Here is a 15,499-nt window from a genome sequence, read left to right on the forward strand (position 1 = left end):
CTTTCTTTCTTTCTTTCTTTCTTTCTTTCTTTCTTTCTTTCTGAGACAGGGTTTTCTCTGTGTACTCCAGGCAGTCCTGGAACTCACTCTGTATGTAGAGCAGGCTGGCTTTGAACTCACAGTGGTTCCTGGCCCTCCCGACTTGTCTTTCCGCATCAGCTGCATGAGGGCTGAGAACATGGGAAGAGTGTTGTCTTGAATGCTTGAGGCGCTGGGTTTGATCCCCAGCACCACTTTAAAAAGAAAAGGTGAAGCCGGGAGGTGGTGGCTCACGCCTTTAATCCCAGCACTTGGGAGACCGAAGAAGGTGGATCCACTGAGCCTTTGGGATGGGGCTGGGGTGGAGGGAGAGAGGTTTTCTTGTTTATCTTGGATGTTGACCAAAGACAGCCAGGAGCCAGGATGGCTGTCAGAGATGAGAGCACAGCTCTGTACCAGGTGGACAGCTGTCTCTGTTGCAGAAGCCAGGAGTTTGAGACTAAGAGAAGCTTGCCTTTGGGAGGGCCGGTAACCAGAGGATCCAGCCTCCTCTGGAGGTCTTCACAGATGAATGTGCCCCCTTTCTGCTTTCTGGGTGTGGCTAGGGGGTTGGGTGGTGGTGGCTGACACATGACAGTAAGGCCATCGTTGTATATGTCATCTTCAGCCAGATGGAGTTCCCTTTATCCTTCCAGCAGACCTGTCTGTCACTGTCCAGGGGCTGTCACTGTGACCCCATAAAGTAGGAAACTGAGGCCCCATGTGGGAAAGTAAGGGCCACAGTGAGTCAGAGCACTGCTGGATGGGGTACCTGGAGTAGCACCCAGGCAACTCGCCTCACCCCACCCTTCCTTGTCTTAGCTCTTGCCCTGCACCTGGAGTCCATCCATTATGACTTTAGGGGGCTTGGTTCCTCAGGGGCCTCAGTTTCCCCACCTAGGAGCACAATCCAGATGCTCAAGTCCCTTCTGGGTTCTGATGCTAGGTGGATGCTTCAATCTGTCACCTTCCCAAGCCTCCCCTTGAGGCAGAGAAGCCACTCTAGTGTTTCCTGTTTGTCACCTCATATGTTGGCTTCTTGTGTTTCCTGCAAAACTTAACTTTGGGGATAATGGGTTGAGTTGGGAAAAAAAGATGGAGGTAGCATCAACTATGGGACAGGACCCCCGACTCCCCCGAGCTTTGGAGGCACCTTCCTTGTTGCCTCAGGAAAGGTGACACCCACCCCCTACCCACCCACCCCCAGTCTTTCTTTTCCCTGAAATTTGTGGCCTGGCCACCACCTGCTTATTTGGGGCAAGGAGGAAGCTGCTGGGATGGCTGAGGGATATAGACCAGGAGGGAGGTGCTATCTTTTGTAACCCTGAACTGGTTCAGTGGGCCCCGCCCAGTTTCTCATCCCGTCTGTCAAATGGCAGATGAGCCTTGAGAAATCTGCAGCCCCCAGTCAGGCAAGGTTGGTGATGATTCTCCAGAATCTGGTTAATAATGGATGGTGGTCTCTGGAGCGTGAGTGACAAGCCGACAATAGACACAGAGTGTGTAAGTTCCTAACAAGCGTTCAGTGCTGTCTGGTACCAGGCAGTCAGGCAGTCACTGGTTCTCCCTAGCTCTCAAGACAAGCCTAGGAGACAGCTGGGGTCGTCTTACTCCTGTGAGGAGGAGACTGAGGCACAGATAAAAATATGAATTTTCACATAGTGCCTAAGTGAATGAGACTCAGGCATTCTGACCCCAGTTACCCCTTGATGATTATTTCACTTTTCTTCCAAATATCAAGGCTGACTCTTATCTCTCTCCCTGCGTGGCCTGGATTCAAGGTCCCGCTCAAGGGTACCTGCCTCTGAGAAAAACTTCCCCCAGAGGCGGAGCCAGGATGTGGGGGAGGGTGGATCAGGGAAGGGACCTGCGCTCTGCTTGAGCAAGAACCGAGAATCCAAAGCCTGGGTGGGCATGGTGGAAGCTGGCGCCTTGGCCTCTGTGTCCCCACTCTGCCTCCTGCACACCTGTCTCCTCTGCCCACAGCCAAGGACACAGCTGTCCCAATGCAAGGCTACCTACCCACATGGGTCAGCTGCATTTCCCGCCAGGGTCATTCTGGTGGCTCGAGCATTTGTCACTGTTGGCTGCAAAGGAAGCTGTGACTCCGTTCCTGGAGTCCACTCCAGTGTCTGTCACACACAGGCCAGGTTTTGAGAAACTGCTTATTTCCCAGAGAAGTCTGGAGGAAGTGGTGGGGACAAATGGCATGTTTCTGTGTTGTTCCTGATCTAGGCTGGCCGGCGTAGGGCGCTGGGCATCTGTATATTACTTTTCTCATGACGGGGACAAAATATCTAACAAAAAGTGACTGAAGGAAGGAAGGACTCAGGGTTTTAAGGGATGCCCACTCTAGCAGGAAGATGTCATCCACCCGTGAAGTGGCTGGTCACATTGTATGTGCAGGCAGGAACAGGCACTGGTGCTCAGCTTGCTACCTCCTCTCCTATTTTATTTACTCTACGGCTCCAGGTTCCCCTAGGGGACTGCTCCCATTCAGGGTGGGGTCTTTCTCTGCTCTACCTCTCAGTCAGGAAACACCTTCACAGACAGACGTTCCTTCTTAGAGGTGTGTTTCCATGGCGATTCCCGATCCAGTGAAGGTGGAAGGCAGCCAGTGTTCGAGGGCACAGCTGACACGTGTCCGGGGACCTGCCTCCCCACACCTACTGCCCAGGATGGCTTCTGCTCCTCAGCTCTGGACGAGCAAAAAGGCCGAGCTGCCTGGCCTCAGAGCTCATCCCCAGCTCAGCCACTTGCTAGTGACGAGACTGGGAAATTGTTCATCTTCCCCGGGTCTCCATTCACCCACTCCTTCCTAAACCCTTAACTGAGCCCCTGCTCGGCAGACCCTGCGTCCTCCCAAGGGCAGCCGGACAGTGGGCAGTATCTGAAAAGCCGTGTCCCTGGAAAGTGTGTTAGGGATCATTCATTTCCTGGGGCAGAAGACTCGGAGCAGGCTTAGGTGGATTAGAAGTGAAGGCAGACTGATGGGCAGGCTGGGTTGTTTTAAAGTAGGGGCTTAAGGGAGAACCTCGATGATCAGAGTCTTAAAGCGAGGGGGAGAATCTTGCCCATGTGTGGAGGAACTTTACTCTGGAGGGGACAGAGCTGAAAGAAAGGTCCTGGGATGGGAGTGAGCTCAACCAACGGGAGCGGTGTGGAAAGCTGGCCCAAATGGTGGAGGGGCAGGAGATGGGAGATGGGAGGAGGGCACATTAACTGAATGATGTGTAAGAAGGCGTCGCATTTAATCCCAGCACTCAGGGGCAGAGGCAGGCGGATCTCTGTGAGTTCAAGGCCAGCCTGGTCTACAAAAGCTAGTTCCAGGACTGGCTTCAAAGCTACAGAGAAACCCTGTCTCGAAAAACAAAAACAAAATAATAATAATAATGCCTTTTCTGCATAAAGGAGGTCATCAAAACATACCCCTACTGCTCACCCACCCACCCCCACTCACCCCTGCTGTCGGCTGAGAGCACAGTCTGGAAGTCCAGTGAGAGGGAGCCATTATTAGCCTCTCCTGCCGTGTGTTCCCAGCCCTGCCTGTCTGAGGAGGTGGAGGGAGGATAGTACTTACAGACAGGCTGTGGTGGGGCAGAACTTCTGTCCAGCAGCATAGTGTGGGAGCAGGGCAGGCCCTCTGGATCTCTCCCCTGAGGTGCCACATGCTGGTTGTGTGTGCGCGTGTGCATGCACGTATGCATATGGAGGCCAGAGGAGGATACTGAGTGTCTTCCTTAACCACTCTCTACCTTGTTTGTTTGTTTGTTTGTGACAAGGTCTTGCTGTGTAGCTTTGTCAGGCCTGAAACTCACAGAGGACCACTTGCCTTAAAGTGTGTGCACCACCATGCCTGGCTTCCAACTTATTTTTTGAGACAGGGTCTCTCACTGAACCCAGAGCTCCTCAGTTTGGTCAGATGAGCCCTGATTGGTGATTCCCAGGGATCCTCCTGTGTTTACCTCCCCGGCCCTGACACCTGGATTTTACCCGGTGCTGGGGATTGAACTCAGGCCCTCAGGCTTATGTGACAAGCACTTTACTGCAATGTCTCTTCAGCCCTTGCTTATGCTTTTGTGTGCACTCCACTGCATGAGGCTTTCCAGGCACTGGTGATGCCAACCAGACATGGGGACACAGAGCGTTAGAAGCAGGCTAAATAGATGCCATGTTAAAACTCAGAACTGATTGACTTCGGGTAGCTGTCCATGGTCATTGTTTTGAGAGCCTTTACTTGGCAAAGGAGATACTTGGCAGACCTAACTAGCCCCCCCCCCTTTTAATGCCCCTTGTCTTCATTGCCACAGACTTAACCTGTCCCTAAATGAACAGATGAGGGATCGGGACCCTGGGAGGTACCGATTTGGTTTGCTGGGGCCACCAACAAGAGTGAATGGCCCTGCTTTTGGTGTCATAATGGGGAGCTTAGCAAGCGCTGTGAAAAGGAGCCTGGCTCCACAGAGTCAGCAGGAAGGGGACAGCCCTGGTTTCTTAGGGAGAAAGATCCATCTCCAGCTAGGTGGGAGCTGAGGGTGGGGGACAGCTGGGTCGTAGGGCTGGGCCTAGAATCCCTCCCTGTATTTCCTCAGTGGTGTGTAGACTAGACACCTTCTGTAACCCCTCTGCTTGAGTTCCAGCCCATAGATTCAGAATGTGAGGCCTGGGGGATTTAATAAGATAACACAATACTGGCCACAGTCGGTGCTTAGCCACATGATGCCTTCTGAATCCAGGGCGGGAAGCCGCATGCAGGTGGTTCCCCTTCTGTCAGAGGACACCGAGGTAAGCAGAGGACTCTGAGCTGAAGAAGGGTCAGACAGAGGTCACTTAGATTCCTGTCACCTCTCTCTGTTGGGTTCACAATAGGCTGGAGAGGAAGTGAGCCTCCTATGGCAAGATGTGAACATACAGGCTGGCGTCATTTAGTGGGAAATGACATCAGGAATTTAGAGGTTGATTGGCCCATTTGATCTGAGTGTTATTACATGTGTGTATGTGTGCGTGTGTATGTACATGTATGCACATGTGTGAAGAGGCCAGAGGTCAACCGTGCCCTGGAGTTGTTCCTCAGGAGCCGTCTATTTGGCTTGTTTAAGACCTGGGGCTCAGCGAATTGGCAAAGCTGGCTGGTCAGCCAGCTGCAGAGACTCTCCTTCCTCTACTTCAGGAGTGCTGGGAGTTATAGGCACATGCTGTCTTACCTGGTTTTGAACTTGGTACTGGGGATATAGGATATCACTCCGGTCTTCATGCTTGTGTGGCTGAGCCATCTCCCTAGCGCCCCCTCCCCCCCCCACTGTGTGGGTTGTAAGTGCAGCACAGTCTAAATGCATTCAGGCTGTAGTCCCTCAGGAAATGCCCAGTGAATGAATGGATGAATGGATAAATGGAGGTGTGGTCCATAGGAAACAGGGCTTAGCAGAATCTAAATGGCTAGATGGGAGCATGCCTGCTGTGTTCAGATACCTAGCCTGCCACAAGCTGAGGTATACTTAGGATACCTTGATACTGCCCTGTCCTGTCAGCCACAAGCACTCATAGATAGCATAGGGGTTTGTTTGTTTATTTGTCTTTGTTTTTGTTTTTTGAGACAGGGTTTCCCTGTTTAGCCCTGGCTGTCCTGGAACTCACTCTGTAGACCAGGCTGGCCTCGAACTCACAGAGATCCACCTGCCTCTGCCTCCTGAGTCCTGGGTTTAAAGGTGTGCACCACCACTGCCCAGCTGATAGCATAGGGTTGTTTTTTTTTTTAAGATTTTGTTTTGTTTTGTTTTTGCTTTTTTCGAGACAGGGCTTCCTGTAGCTTTGGAGGCTGTCCTGGAACTAGCTCTGTAGACCAGGCTGGCCTCAAACTCAAAGAAATCCGCCTGCCTCTGCCTCCCAAGTGCTGGGATTAAAGGCGTGCACCACCACTGCCCAGCCGATAGCATAATTTTTGATTGTTTTAAAGATTTTTTTAATGTGTATGAATGTTTGTTCACATGTATGTGTGCACGCGGTGCCCATGGAGGCCAGAAAAGGGCATCGGGTTGACTAGAACTGGAGGTGCCATATGGGTGCCAGGAACCGAACCCCAGGTCCTCTGCCAGGGCAGCCGGTGCTCCCAGATGTGGAACCATCTCTCCAGCCCCTTTTTTTGTTACTTTAAGTCAATCTCTTGATACACAGCCCAGGTTGGTCTTGAACTTGCCATCCTCTTGCCTCAGCCTTCCAAGTGCTGGGATAGCTTTTTGTTTTAAAATGAGAGCCCAGATGTGAACACCCGCACTCTGCAGCACTTAGTGCTGTGGCTTAAATATGGTGAGCTCGGCAGGGTTCCTTAACTGCGTGCGCATCAGTTTCCCCAGAAACAGGCACGGGAATGGCAGCTGCCTCCTGAGGTGTTGGGAGATCTGAAAAGAGCCAGTGTGCCTGAGCGCCCCCGAAGGCTGCTGTTACCTTCCGGTCCTCCCTAGAGCTGCCCACAGTACCCTTCTGCTTCTGAAAGGACTCAATATTTGTCTCTTGTAGCTGCTGAAGGGAGGCGCACCAGGGATCAAATCTCATTTTACAGGGGAGGGTGGAAGTGAGGGGGGAGGCCATCTCATAAGGTAACGTTCAGCCGTTTTCAGGCCAGAAGCGGTAATAACTCAAGCCATTCATTGCTGGCATCCCTGCAAACTCAAGGAGTTGTTCAGCCTTGATGCTCACCTGGTGGGGAGGGTAATGGTCCAGTGAGCACACAGAGGTCATTTGCTGAGGACAGCATACCTAAGAATTACAGACTAGGAGCTGTCTCTGGAGCTCACAGCTTCCCAGATCCTGGGGACAGCACAGGGCACTGAAGATGTTCAGTCCCCTAGAGTAGATCCCCAAGCTGCAGAGAACACTTCCTGCCACCAGGGTGTCTGTGGCTCTGCCTTGAGGATTCACAGGAAAATGGGGTGAGCCCTGCATGGGTTGCCTATAGGTGACCTTTGCCCCTCAGCCCTAGCTCTGTTCGTTGGTCTCACCTCTGTAGGAGTTCCTCTGTGACCAGAAGTACAGCGATGAAGAAAACCTGCCGGAAAAGCTCGCGGCCTTCAAAGGTGAGCTGGGGCTGCCTGCCCAACTGCCCCCGGAAGCTCTGGCTGCTCCCTCAGCCCATGGCACACAGGACTCCTCGGCTGCACGGGACTGGGCTGTAGCTCTGATTTATCCAGAATGCCCCATTTCCCATCAGACTTTGAGACGGGGTCCCCCAGAGGTGGAAGCAGGCCCTTTCTCCTTCCTCCACCACTGTGGACCCCTGACTGGCCTTGCCCTCTCTCTGTCCCATGCTGCTCGGTGTGGCTCAGGTTGGCTCCTGTCCTCCCCGTCCAGCCCTGTGCACTCTCAGGGCCCCAGCACACAATCTGGCCTTTGTGAGCAGCCCTTGCATCTCCCCCTCCCTGGCGGAGCCGCTCAGGAGCCCCTGCGGAGAATAGACATTTGTGTCGCTACAGTGGGGCAGGGGGGCAGAGTTTCTGCCCATTGAATCCCAACAGCACGGGATGAAAAGAAAACAGGACTCAGGAGCCTGCGTGGGGAGAGGGGCAGTATAAAGGTTCCTCTGTTCGGGGCCCTGGTGCTTGGTCCTCCGCCAGTGACTGAAAGAGAGGAGCCTGGGCATACAAGGAGTGGGCAGACCCACCTTTCCTGCCTCTGGGGTGCATTTGGGGGATGGGAACCCTGAGCTCTACAGAGGTTATCCAGAAGGTCTCATCCCTCTCCCAAGTGTTTGCAGTTTGGGCATTCTTCCCGTTCCAAGACCAAGTACCTGCCAGTGCGCCTCGCCTGCCTCAGCTGGCTCTCAGCATAGCTGTCTTGGCCAGGACTTAGATGGCAGCAATGTTAATAATGACCTGCAGGCGATGAGTGTCAGCCAGGGAAAGCCCTGTTCCACAACGGCCGGCGCGCTCTGCAGACCCTGCTTCCCCACGCGTCAGGAGGCAGGTGGTTAAATTGTTCATTTTCAGACCAACAAACTCAGGCTTGGGGAGGTAGGGTTATTGACAGAGGGGTCACATAGCTCATTGAGGGCAGAGCTGAGGCTTAAACCCCTGTCAGTCTCTAGAGCCCCAGGTCTCAATCCAGGTATATGTCGTCACGGAGTGGGGAGTGGGACAGGCCTTTAGGAGAGGTACGCAAAGGGCACAGGGGCCCAGTCCTTATGGAAAACAGGGTCTTGGGCTCTGAAGTCACATCTTCATTAGGAGGTGAGGTTGCTTCTGTCAAACAGGGAGTCTTAGTTGGAAAGGGAGAGACCCAAAGGTCCTCAAGCCGCTCATTCCTCTGTAATCCAGATGGGTGCTCACTGGGCTCCAGCCCTGTTGCAGGACCGGTGCTAGCGGAAGTTGAAGTCCTGAGGAGGGGTCTGGGCATCCCTGGGCGGACACAGCAGGCTGAGAGACCAGCTGGGAGCATGGAGAGGAACAGGGTGCCTGTCATTCTGGCTGCTCTGTGGTACAGAATAGACCCCAAGGGCTTGCACTGCTGAGGTAGGGGTGACATGTCCAAAGCCACACAAGAACTTGCTGACATACTGCCCTGGTCAGAAGACGTCAAGCTGGGGCAGCTCCTGCTCCCTTCCCCGGCTGCTCTCCCTAGGCCCTTTGGCTTAGGGGTTGCTATCTCAAGGTCTGCAGCCTTTGGGGAAGGTCCCACACACACATCTCTAGGGAGGGCCCTGGGTTCGTCTGCACAAACTGCCCATCAGCACCTCCTGGGATACTTGGAGGCACCCCAAGGCCTGCCCCGCCACCCTCCCTACACCCCTAAATCTCCAAGGGCATAATTTGACTTTGCAGCCTCTTGCTACTTTTTCCCCCTCAGAGTGCCGGTAAGACAGCAGTGCAAGCAGGAATATTGTGGATACTGGTTCTTTTTTTTTTATTAATTAATTAATTAATTAATTTTGTATGCAATATTCTGTCTGCGTGTATGCCTGCAGGCCAGAAGAGGGCACCAGACCTCATTACAGATGGTTGTGAGCCACCATGTGGTTGCTGGGAATTGAACTCAGGACCTTTGGAAGAACAGGCAATGCTCTTAACCGCTGAGCCATCTCTCCAGCCCGATACTGGTTCTTTTTAAAGAATTCAGTTCAGTAATGGCGAGATGGCTCAGCAGACAAAAGCACTGATCACAAAACTCCTCGATGATCTGAGTTCAATCCTCTGAACCCATGGAAAGTAAAAGGAGAGAACTGATGTCTCAAAGTGGTCCCATGGCTTCCTCACACGTGCATGCTCAGACGCACACATCATACATATGCAAACACACACATACACATGCTCACACACACATAAATAATTCGATCAAGAGATGTAGACAGTTTAAGCAGAAACTGATTTATCAAGGCGAAGCAAAGCAAACATTCCAAAGAGAGTGGCGTGGGCTTTTGCTTTGTAGAGGACAAAGACGTTTTTATGAATATTTATGAGGTACATAGCATATTCATGGAGGAAGGTGATCCAGATCATGTAGAACAGATCTTCCCGTTAGGGTTTTTCTTCCCATGAGCCTCTCAGAAATCCCACAAGGGAGGTTAGCATCAACACAATGATGCAGTAATAGTATAATAATGTTTGGGTATTTTATTGTATTTATTTTTCTCTTATGTGCACTCGTGTTTTGCAATGGGTGTCAGGTCTCTTGGAACTAAAGTCACAGACAGCTGTTTGGTTTTTTGAGAATGTAGACCCTATGTTTATGTGTGTGTGTGTGCACGCATGTGCGTACCCTTGTATAGTGGGAACAACCAAACTGGCGTCTCTAGCATATTTAGCCACATGGGAACACTGTGACCATCAGGAGACATGGCTACCAACATGCGCTATTGTTTCCTCATAGCTGATTCTCACCTACCTAGTATCAGGAAAAGCTTTCGGCTCTTCTAGAGACAACAGCTATGATGGCAGGACTCCTGGGATGGGGAGGGTGTCAAGGGCCCCCCAAGTCAGCTCTTTCCACAGGGAGAGCTGTGGCTTCCAAGCTAATGGCGGCTTTTGCTTGTGATTTCCAGAGAAATATATGGAGTTTGACCTGAACAATGAAGGCGAGATTGGTGAGTGAGACCCAGATGGCAGAGGTGGAGGGTGGGTAGAAGGTGATGGGTGAGACCCGGGTGGCGGAGGTGGAGGGTGGGTAGAAGGTGATGGGTGAGCCCCGGGCGGCAGAGGTGGAGGGTGGGTAGAAGGTGATGGGTGAGCCCCGGGTGGCAGAGGTGGAGGGTGGGTAGAAGGTGATGGGTGAGACCCAGGTGGCGGAGGTGGAGGGTGGGTAGAAGATGATGGGTGAGACCCGGGTGGCGGAGGTGGAGGGTGGGTAGAAGGTTTGAGGTCCAAAGAGCCTTACTGGTCTGGTGAGGGGCACTGGATAAGGCTGAAGAACTCTCTGATATTTCCCTATTGGGACTGATGACCCGGCTACCCTGTCACCAGCAGCAGGGGACACAGGGAAATATTGAATTCTTTTCAGATACTTCCACTCGGTGGGGGCACTGGGATCTTGATTAACACAGCAAAAACAGAATTTCAGAATGAGTTTTTATTACCTGTTTATGTATATATATGGTGTGTGTGTGTGTGTGTGTGTGTGTGTGTGTGTGTGTGTGTAATGGGGAAGAGAGAAAGGGGAGAACACAACTTACAGGAGTCTGTCTTCTTCCACCATGTAAATTCTGGGTTTGGGATCAAACAGGTTGTCAGGCAGGTGGCAGGCTCTTCCACTACTCAGCCATCATGCCGGCCATGGCCCCTTTCCTTCCTTTCTCCCTCCTTTCTTTTTTTCTTTTTTCTTTTCCCTGTATTTTGAGACAAGGTTTTGCTATGTGGTCATGGCTGGCCTGCAATCGTAGAGATCTGCCTGCCTAGAGAAGATTTTCCCACCATACCCAGCATCACCCCTGCTCTTAACATTCATGTTTGGATCACCTTAAAACCTCTTTGTAAACTCCAAATTCATTTCACTAAAAAATAACGGGGACTGGAGGGATGACTTAGTGGTTAAGGGCGCTGGCTGCTCTTGCAGACAACTAAGGCTCATTTTCTAGCATCCACATGATGGCTCACAACCCCCAGTAACTCTAGTTCCAAATGGTTTACTGTCCTCTTCTGGCCTCTGAGTGCACAGCACACACAGTGCACATAAAAAAAAAATCATACACATAAATATGTCTTAAAAAATTGAAAATACAAAGAAAGAGCTGAAGAGATCGCTCAGCAGTTCAAAGTGTATACTGCTCTTGCAGAGGACCAGAGTTTGGTTCTCAGCACCCCCCTGAAGGGCTTTATAAATAACTCTTACTCCCGCTCCTGGGATCTGGCACCCTCTGGTGGCTTCTGTGGGAACTGCGTTTATGTCACACACACACACACACACACACTCACACACACACTCACACACACACACACACCCCATTTTAAAAAGTATAATGCCAGGCAGTGGTGGCGCACGCCTTTAATCCCAGCACTCGGGAGGCAGAGGCAGGCGGATCTCTGTGAGTTCGAGACCAGCCTGGTCTACAAGAGCTAGTTCCAGGACAGGCTCCAAAACTAAAAAACAAAAAACAAACAAACAAACAAACAAACAAAAAAACCACAGAGAAACCCTGTCTCGAAAAGCCAAAAAAAAAAGTATAGTAAAAAATAGAAAGGAAAGAGGAGAGTCGTGGAAGTAGTGTAGTTTTCTCACGAGAGGGTCGCTCGCACAAAACAAGCAGAAGCCGCCAAGAAAGGAGCAGCCCAGCTTAACAACAGCTAGCTATATGATTTTGGTGACTTTTGACATTACTTTATTTAAAGGGTACAATCAATATCTAAGTTTGAAAGATTAAGTAAAAAATGTTTTTGCATACTTATCAGAAGAATTCGTCATTACATAAGTGAGATTTTATAAGGTTTCATGAGTGTACTGTTACAAACTTAACTGGCTAAAAAGATAAAGTTGTAGGTCACCAAGGTCAATGGAATTCTTACCATCCAGGGGTCACTAGGAGGTCAAGACATGTTCTGACTATAAACAGGGCTTGTGATCTAGTCTGGGAGATTTTTCTCAGGGCAGGCAACAGGGTATGCTGGTAAAGCTAACTTCAGCAGCCACACACGTTCTGTCTGCGTGCATGGCTGGCCGACTGCTCTATAGGTCTTGTTAGGAGTCTCTTGGGGACTGGAATACATTCTCTATGCAGGCAATCTTCACAGCACTTTTTTTCCTGTCATTTGGGTTGAAATTCTTGACTCTTTGCCAGTGTGTGACTTAAGGCATATCCTCGGGGCCAAGGGGCTCCTCCCCCTCCTCAAGCCCCTTCATCTTCTATCTTTCTATCCTGCCTTAGGCAAAGCCTGCCCCGGTTCCTTCCATGCTCCGCCTGGCTTCACTGCCTGGGAACCTTCCTGATGTGCTTCCCTGCTGGATTCCACAGCTTCCCACTCTAGAGCCTGGCTCTCCATCCGCCCAGGCCTGCAAAGGCTGCTTGTCTCCTGAACTCAGGCTGCTGCTTCGTTCTCTCCAAGTCTGCCTTGTTGTCCCTTGTCCTACAGTTGACAGGGGGCGTAGACACTGCCTCTCACCTCCAGCAGAACTTCCTGCTGTCAAGGTGCTGGGGTGACAGAGACACAGAAGTCCCAGAGCACCTACATCCAGGCAGGAAACGGTAGTTTGATCTTCACCAGCAGGGCTGGGCCATGGTCCAGGCTGCTCAGTCACCCTCAGGTTGTGGGTGGGAAACCAAGACTCAGAAGTGAAAGGATTTGATGGGTCCCCGATGTCAGGGCGTGGGCTCAGTCCCTCTGTTTGCTTCTGAGCAGGTTCCCTGTTGCTCTGTCCTTCCCAGGATATTCCATTGTGTGAATGGAGCCAAAGGAGTCCAGCCAACACTTGAAAAGCCACCGTTTAGAATTTTAGACTGTAGATGGTTTCATATTTTTCTCTTGAGACAGGTATCATGGTAGCCCAGGCTGGCCTGTAACTCAGTATGTAGCTGAGGATGACCCCTGTGTGGGGATTACAGGCATGCACCACCATGCTCACTTTGTACGGGACAAGGGACGGAACCCAGAGCTGTGTGCCTGCAGCACGCTCTGTCAGCTGAGCTGTAATCTTCAGTGGGTTTCTTAGGTTTAGTTTTTTAGTTTTTCTTTTTCAGGCCAAGGTTGACCTAGAATTCACTATTTAGCTCAGGCTGGCCTCAAGCAGTCCTCCTTCCTCAGCCTTTCCAGTGCTGGGTCTACAGGCATGCACCACCACATTTGGGTTACTATTTCTGGGTTTTAAAAAATTTAAACCACATTTATTATTCATTTGTTTGCGTGGAGGGGCTGGACCTCTACGGCACATGTTTGGCGGTCAGAGGGCAACTTGAGGGAGTCAGGTCCCTTCTACCATGTGGGTTCCAGGAACTAAAAACTATCTCAGGCGCGGCAGCAGGCACCTTTACCCGTCTTGCTGAGCTGTCCTGCCAGCCTACTGTTTCTATTTTAACTGCTGTTGATCAGCTCACAGCAACCATCTCTTTAGATGGATCTGGTCCTCTTCATTGGTTGTCTGTAGGGTAAATCTCACCAGTGAGGGAGACACAGTGGGTCAGGTGTTCAGCAGCCCCATTCCCCGTGTCTCCAGGAGAAGTCTTGCCAGTTTGAAGGTGGGCAGCTTGTGTGCCCCGAGCTCTTTTCCACGGAAGAGCCTGGAAAGCCTAGCAGCTTTGGGCCATGCACAAGTGCTGCCCACCTCAGCCCTGCTCACAGCGCTGAGATCTGGCCCTGTCCCCCCCCCCCCCCCATTTGCCGATCCATTGTTCACAGTGAACGGTTCTGAGGAAATAGCCTCAGATGTTGGTGGGAGCCGGAGATCAGGCGGAGGCCCCTGGGGTGGAAGGGCTTTTTGGTGCCTCCCTTGTTTTTCTTCTATTTTTCCTTTTGTTGCTTTTCCTGCTCTGAGGGGCATTTTTGGCTCCCTGTCCCTTCTAGCCTTGGAGAGTCCTACAGCAACAGAATAGAAGCGGCAGGTGACGATGGTCTCTGTGTGCTGTGCCAGAGAAAGTTTGACTTTCAATGCCCGGAGTCAGGCTAACTCCCAGGCACCTTGGCTCACCCTAATTCAGAGGCCTCTTTGGGAGAGAATCATGTATATCATGTCCACATAAGCCTAATCACCATTTCTTCTGTTTTCTTTTTCCTTGAAACTGATTGTGTGTATGTGCCTGCGTGTGTGTGGGCACACATATACATGTGCACCTGTGTGTGTCTGGGTGTAGAACAGGGGGTTGGCATCAAGGTCTTCTAAATGGCTTTCCTATTTATTTGCTTATTTATTTATCCATTTGTTTATTTATTTATTTATGGGCCTGGGGCTTATTGACTTGGCTAGACTGGGTGGCCAGTGCGTCTCTGGGATCCTCTTGTCTCTGACTCCCCATCCCCGAGGTCATAAGCTTGGGCCAGGGTGCCTGAGTATGTATTTGTGCTGTGGGGCTTTGAACTCAGTTCTCATACTTGCACAACTTACTGAGTGAGTCATCTCCCTAAGCCTTCTTCAATACGTAGCCCAGGTTGGTCTCAAACTTGCAGTGATCCTTCTGTCCCAGGCTTTCGGCTGCTGGGGTTGGAGACTTGTGTCACCTCTCATCCCAGAGAGGTGACGCAGTCTTCCCCAGGTCCCCCAGCCAAGAAGAGTGACGCTTGATCCCAGACCAAATCTGACTGTCGAAGCCCAGGTAGCTACCTGCTGGCCTTTACTGCCTCTGAAGAGAGCAGGGAGGGCTCATTCCTGCCTCCCCAGGAGAATCATCACCGGCTGCAGCCTGCAAGGAGAGGTGAACACTAATTGTGCAGTGCAGGAAGAAGGGGGCATCTCTGGCTACCTGCAGGCCTGCAGTGTCCTTTCTCCACTCAGCAGATCTGCTTTTCCTCCTGGCAGATCTAATGTCTTTAAAGAGGATGATGGAGAAGCTGGGGGTCCCCAAGACCCATCTGGAGATGAAGAAGATGATCTCGGAGGTGACAGGCGGTGTCAGTGACACCATCTCCTACCGCGACTTCGTGAACATGATGCTGGGCAAGCGGTCGGCTGTCCTCAAACTGTGAGTATCTCCACACCTCGTGAGGTCTTGTGGGGAGAGGCCCCGGGCTGAGGACACCTTGGCCATCCCCTAGTGGTGGACAGTTCATTGTGCTACCTGTCGAGGGAAGATCTGGAGTTTTCTGATCCTGTTTTCCTTACCTAGAGAGATTAGTTTGTATTGGGGTGCATGGTAAACCCCAAGGGACCCCAAGGGAGGCTTCATGAATAACAAAAATGATGGCGGCACTGTCTTGTCTTTTTGCTTTTTTTTTTTTTTTTTTTTTTTTGTTTTCCGAGACAGGGTTTCTCTGTGGTTTTGAAGCCTGTCCTGGAACTAGCTCTTGTAGACCAGGCTGGTCTCGAACTCACAGAGATCCGCCTGCCTCTGCCTCCCAAGTGCTGGGATTAAAGGCATGCA

The 15,499-nt window shown here is 51.4% G+C and overlaps 1 protein-coding gene across 1 annotated transcript in view; it reads left to right on the forward strand.

The window, feature by feature from the left end:
* Window positions 1-15,499, forward strand: part of Aif1l (allograft inflammatory factor 1 like) — a 25,158-nt gene that overhangs the window by 5,579 nt on the left and 4,080 nt on the right. Inside the window, exons 3-5 of the mRNA XM_050155413.1 lie at window positions 7,022-7,088; window positions 10,046-10,087; window positions 14,938-15,100. Coding sequence (XP_050011370.1) covers window positions 7,022-7,088; window positions 10,046-10,087; window positions 14,938-15,100 — 272 coding nt within the window. The remainder of the gene's footprint in view (window positions 1-7,021; window positions 7,089-10,045; window positions 10,088-14,937; window positions 15,101-15,499) is intronic.

Source organism: Alexandromys fortis, unplaced genomic scaffold (assembly GCF_014885135.2).
Source record: "Alexandromys fortis isolate MF-2015 unplaced genomic scaffold, M_Fortis_MF-2015_v1.1 scaffold_72, whole genome shotgun sequence".
Classification (NCBI taxonomy): Eukaryota; Metazoa; Chordata; class Mammalia; order Rodentia; family Cricetidae; genus Alexandromys; species Alexandromys fortis.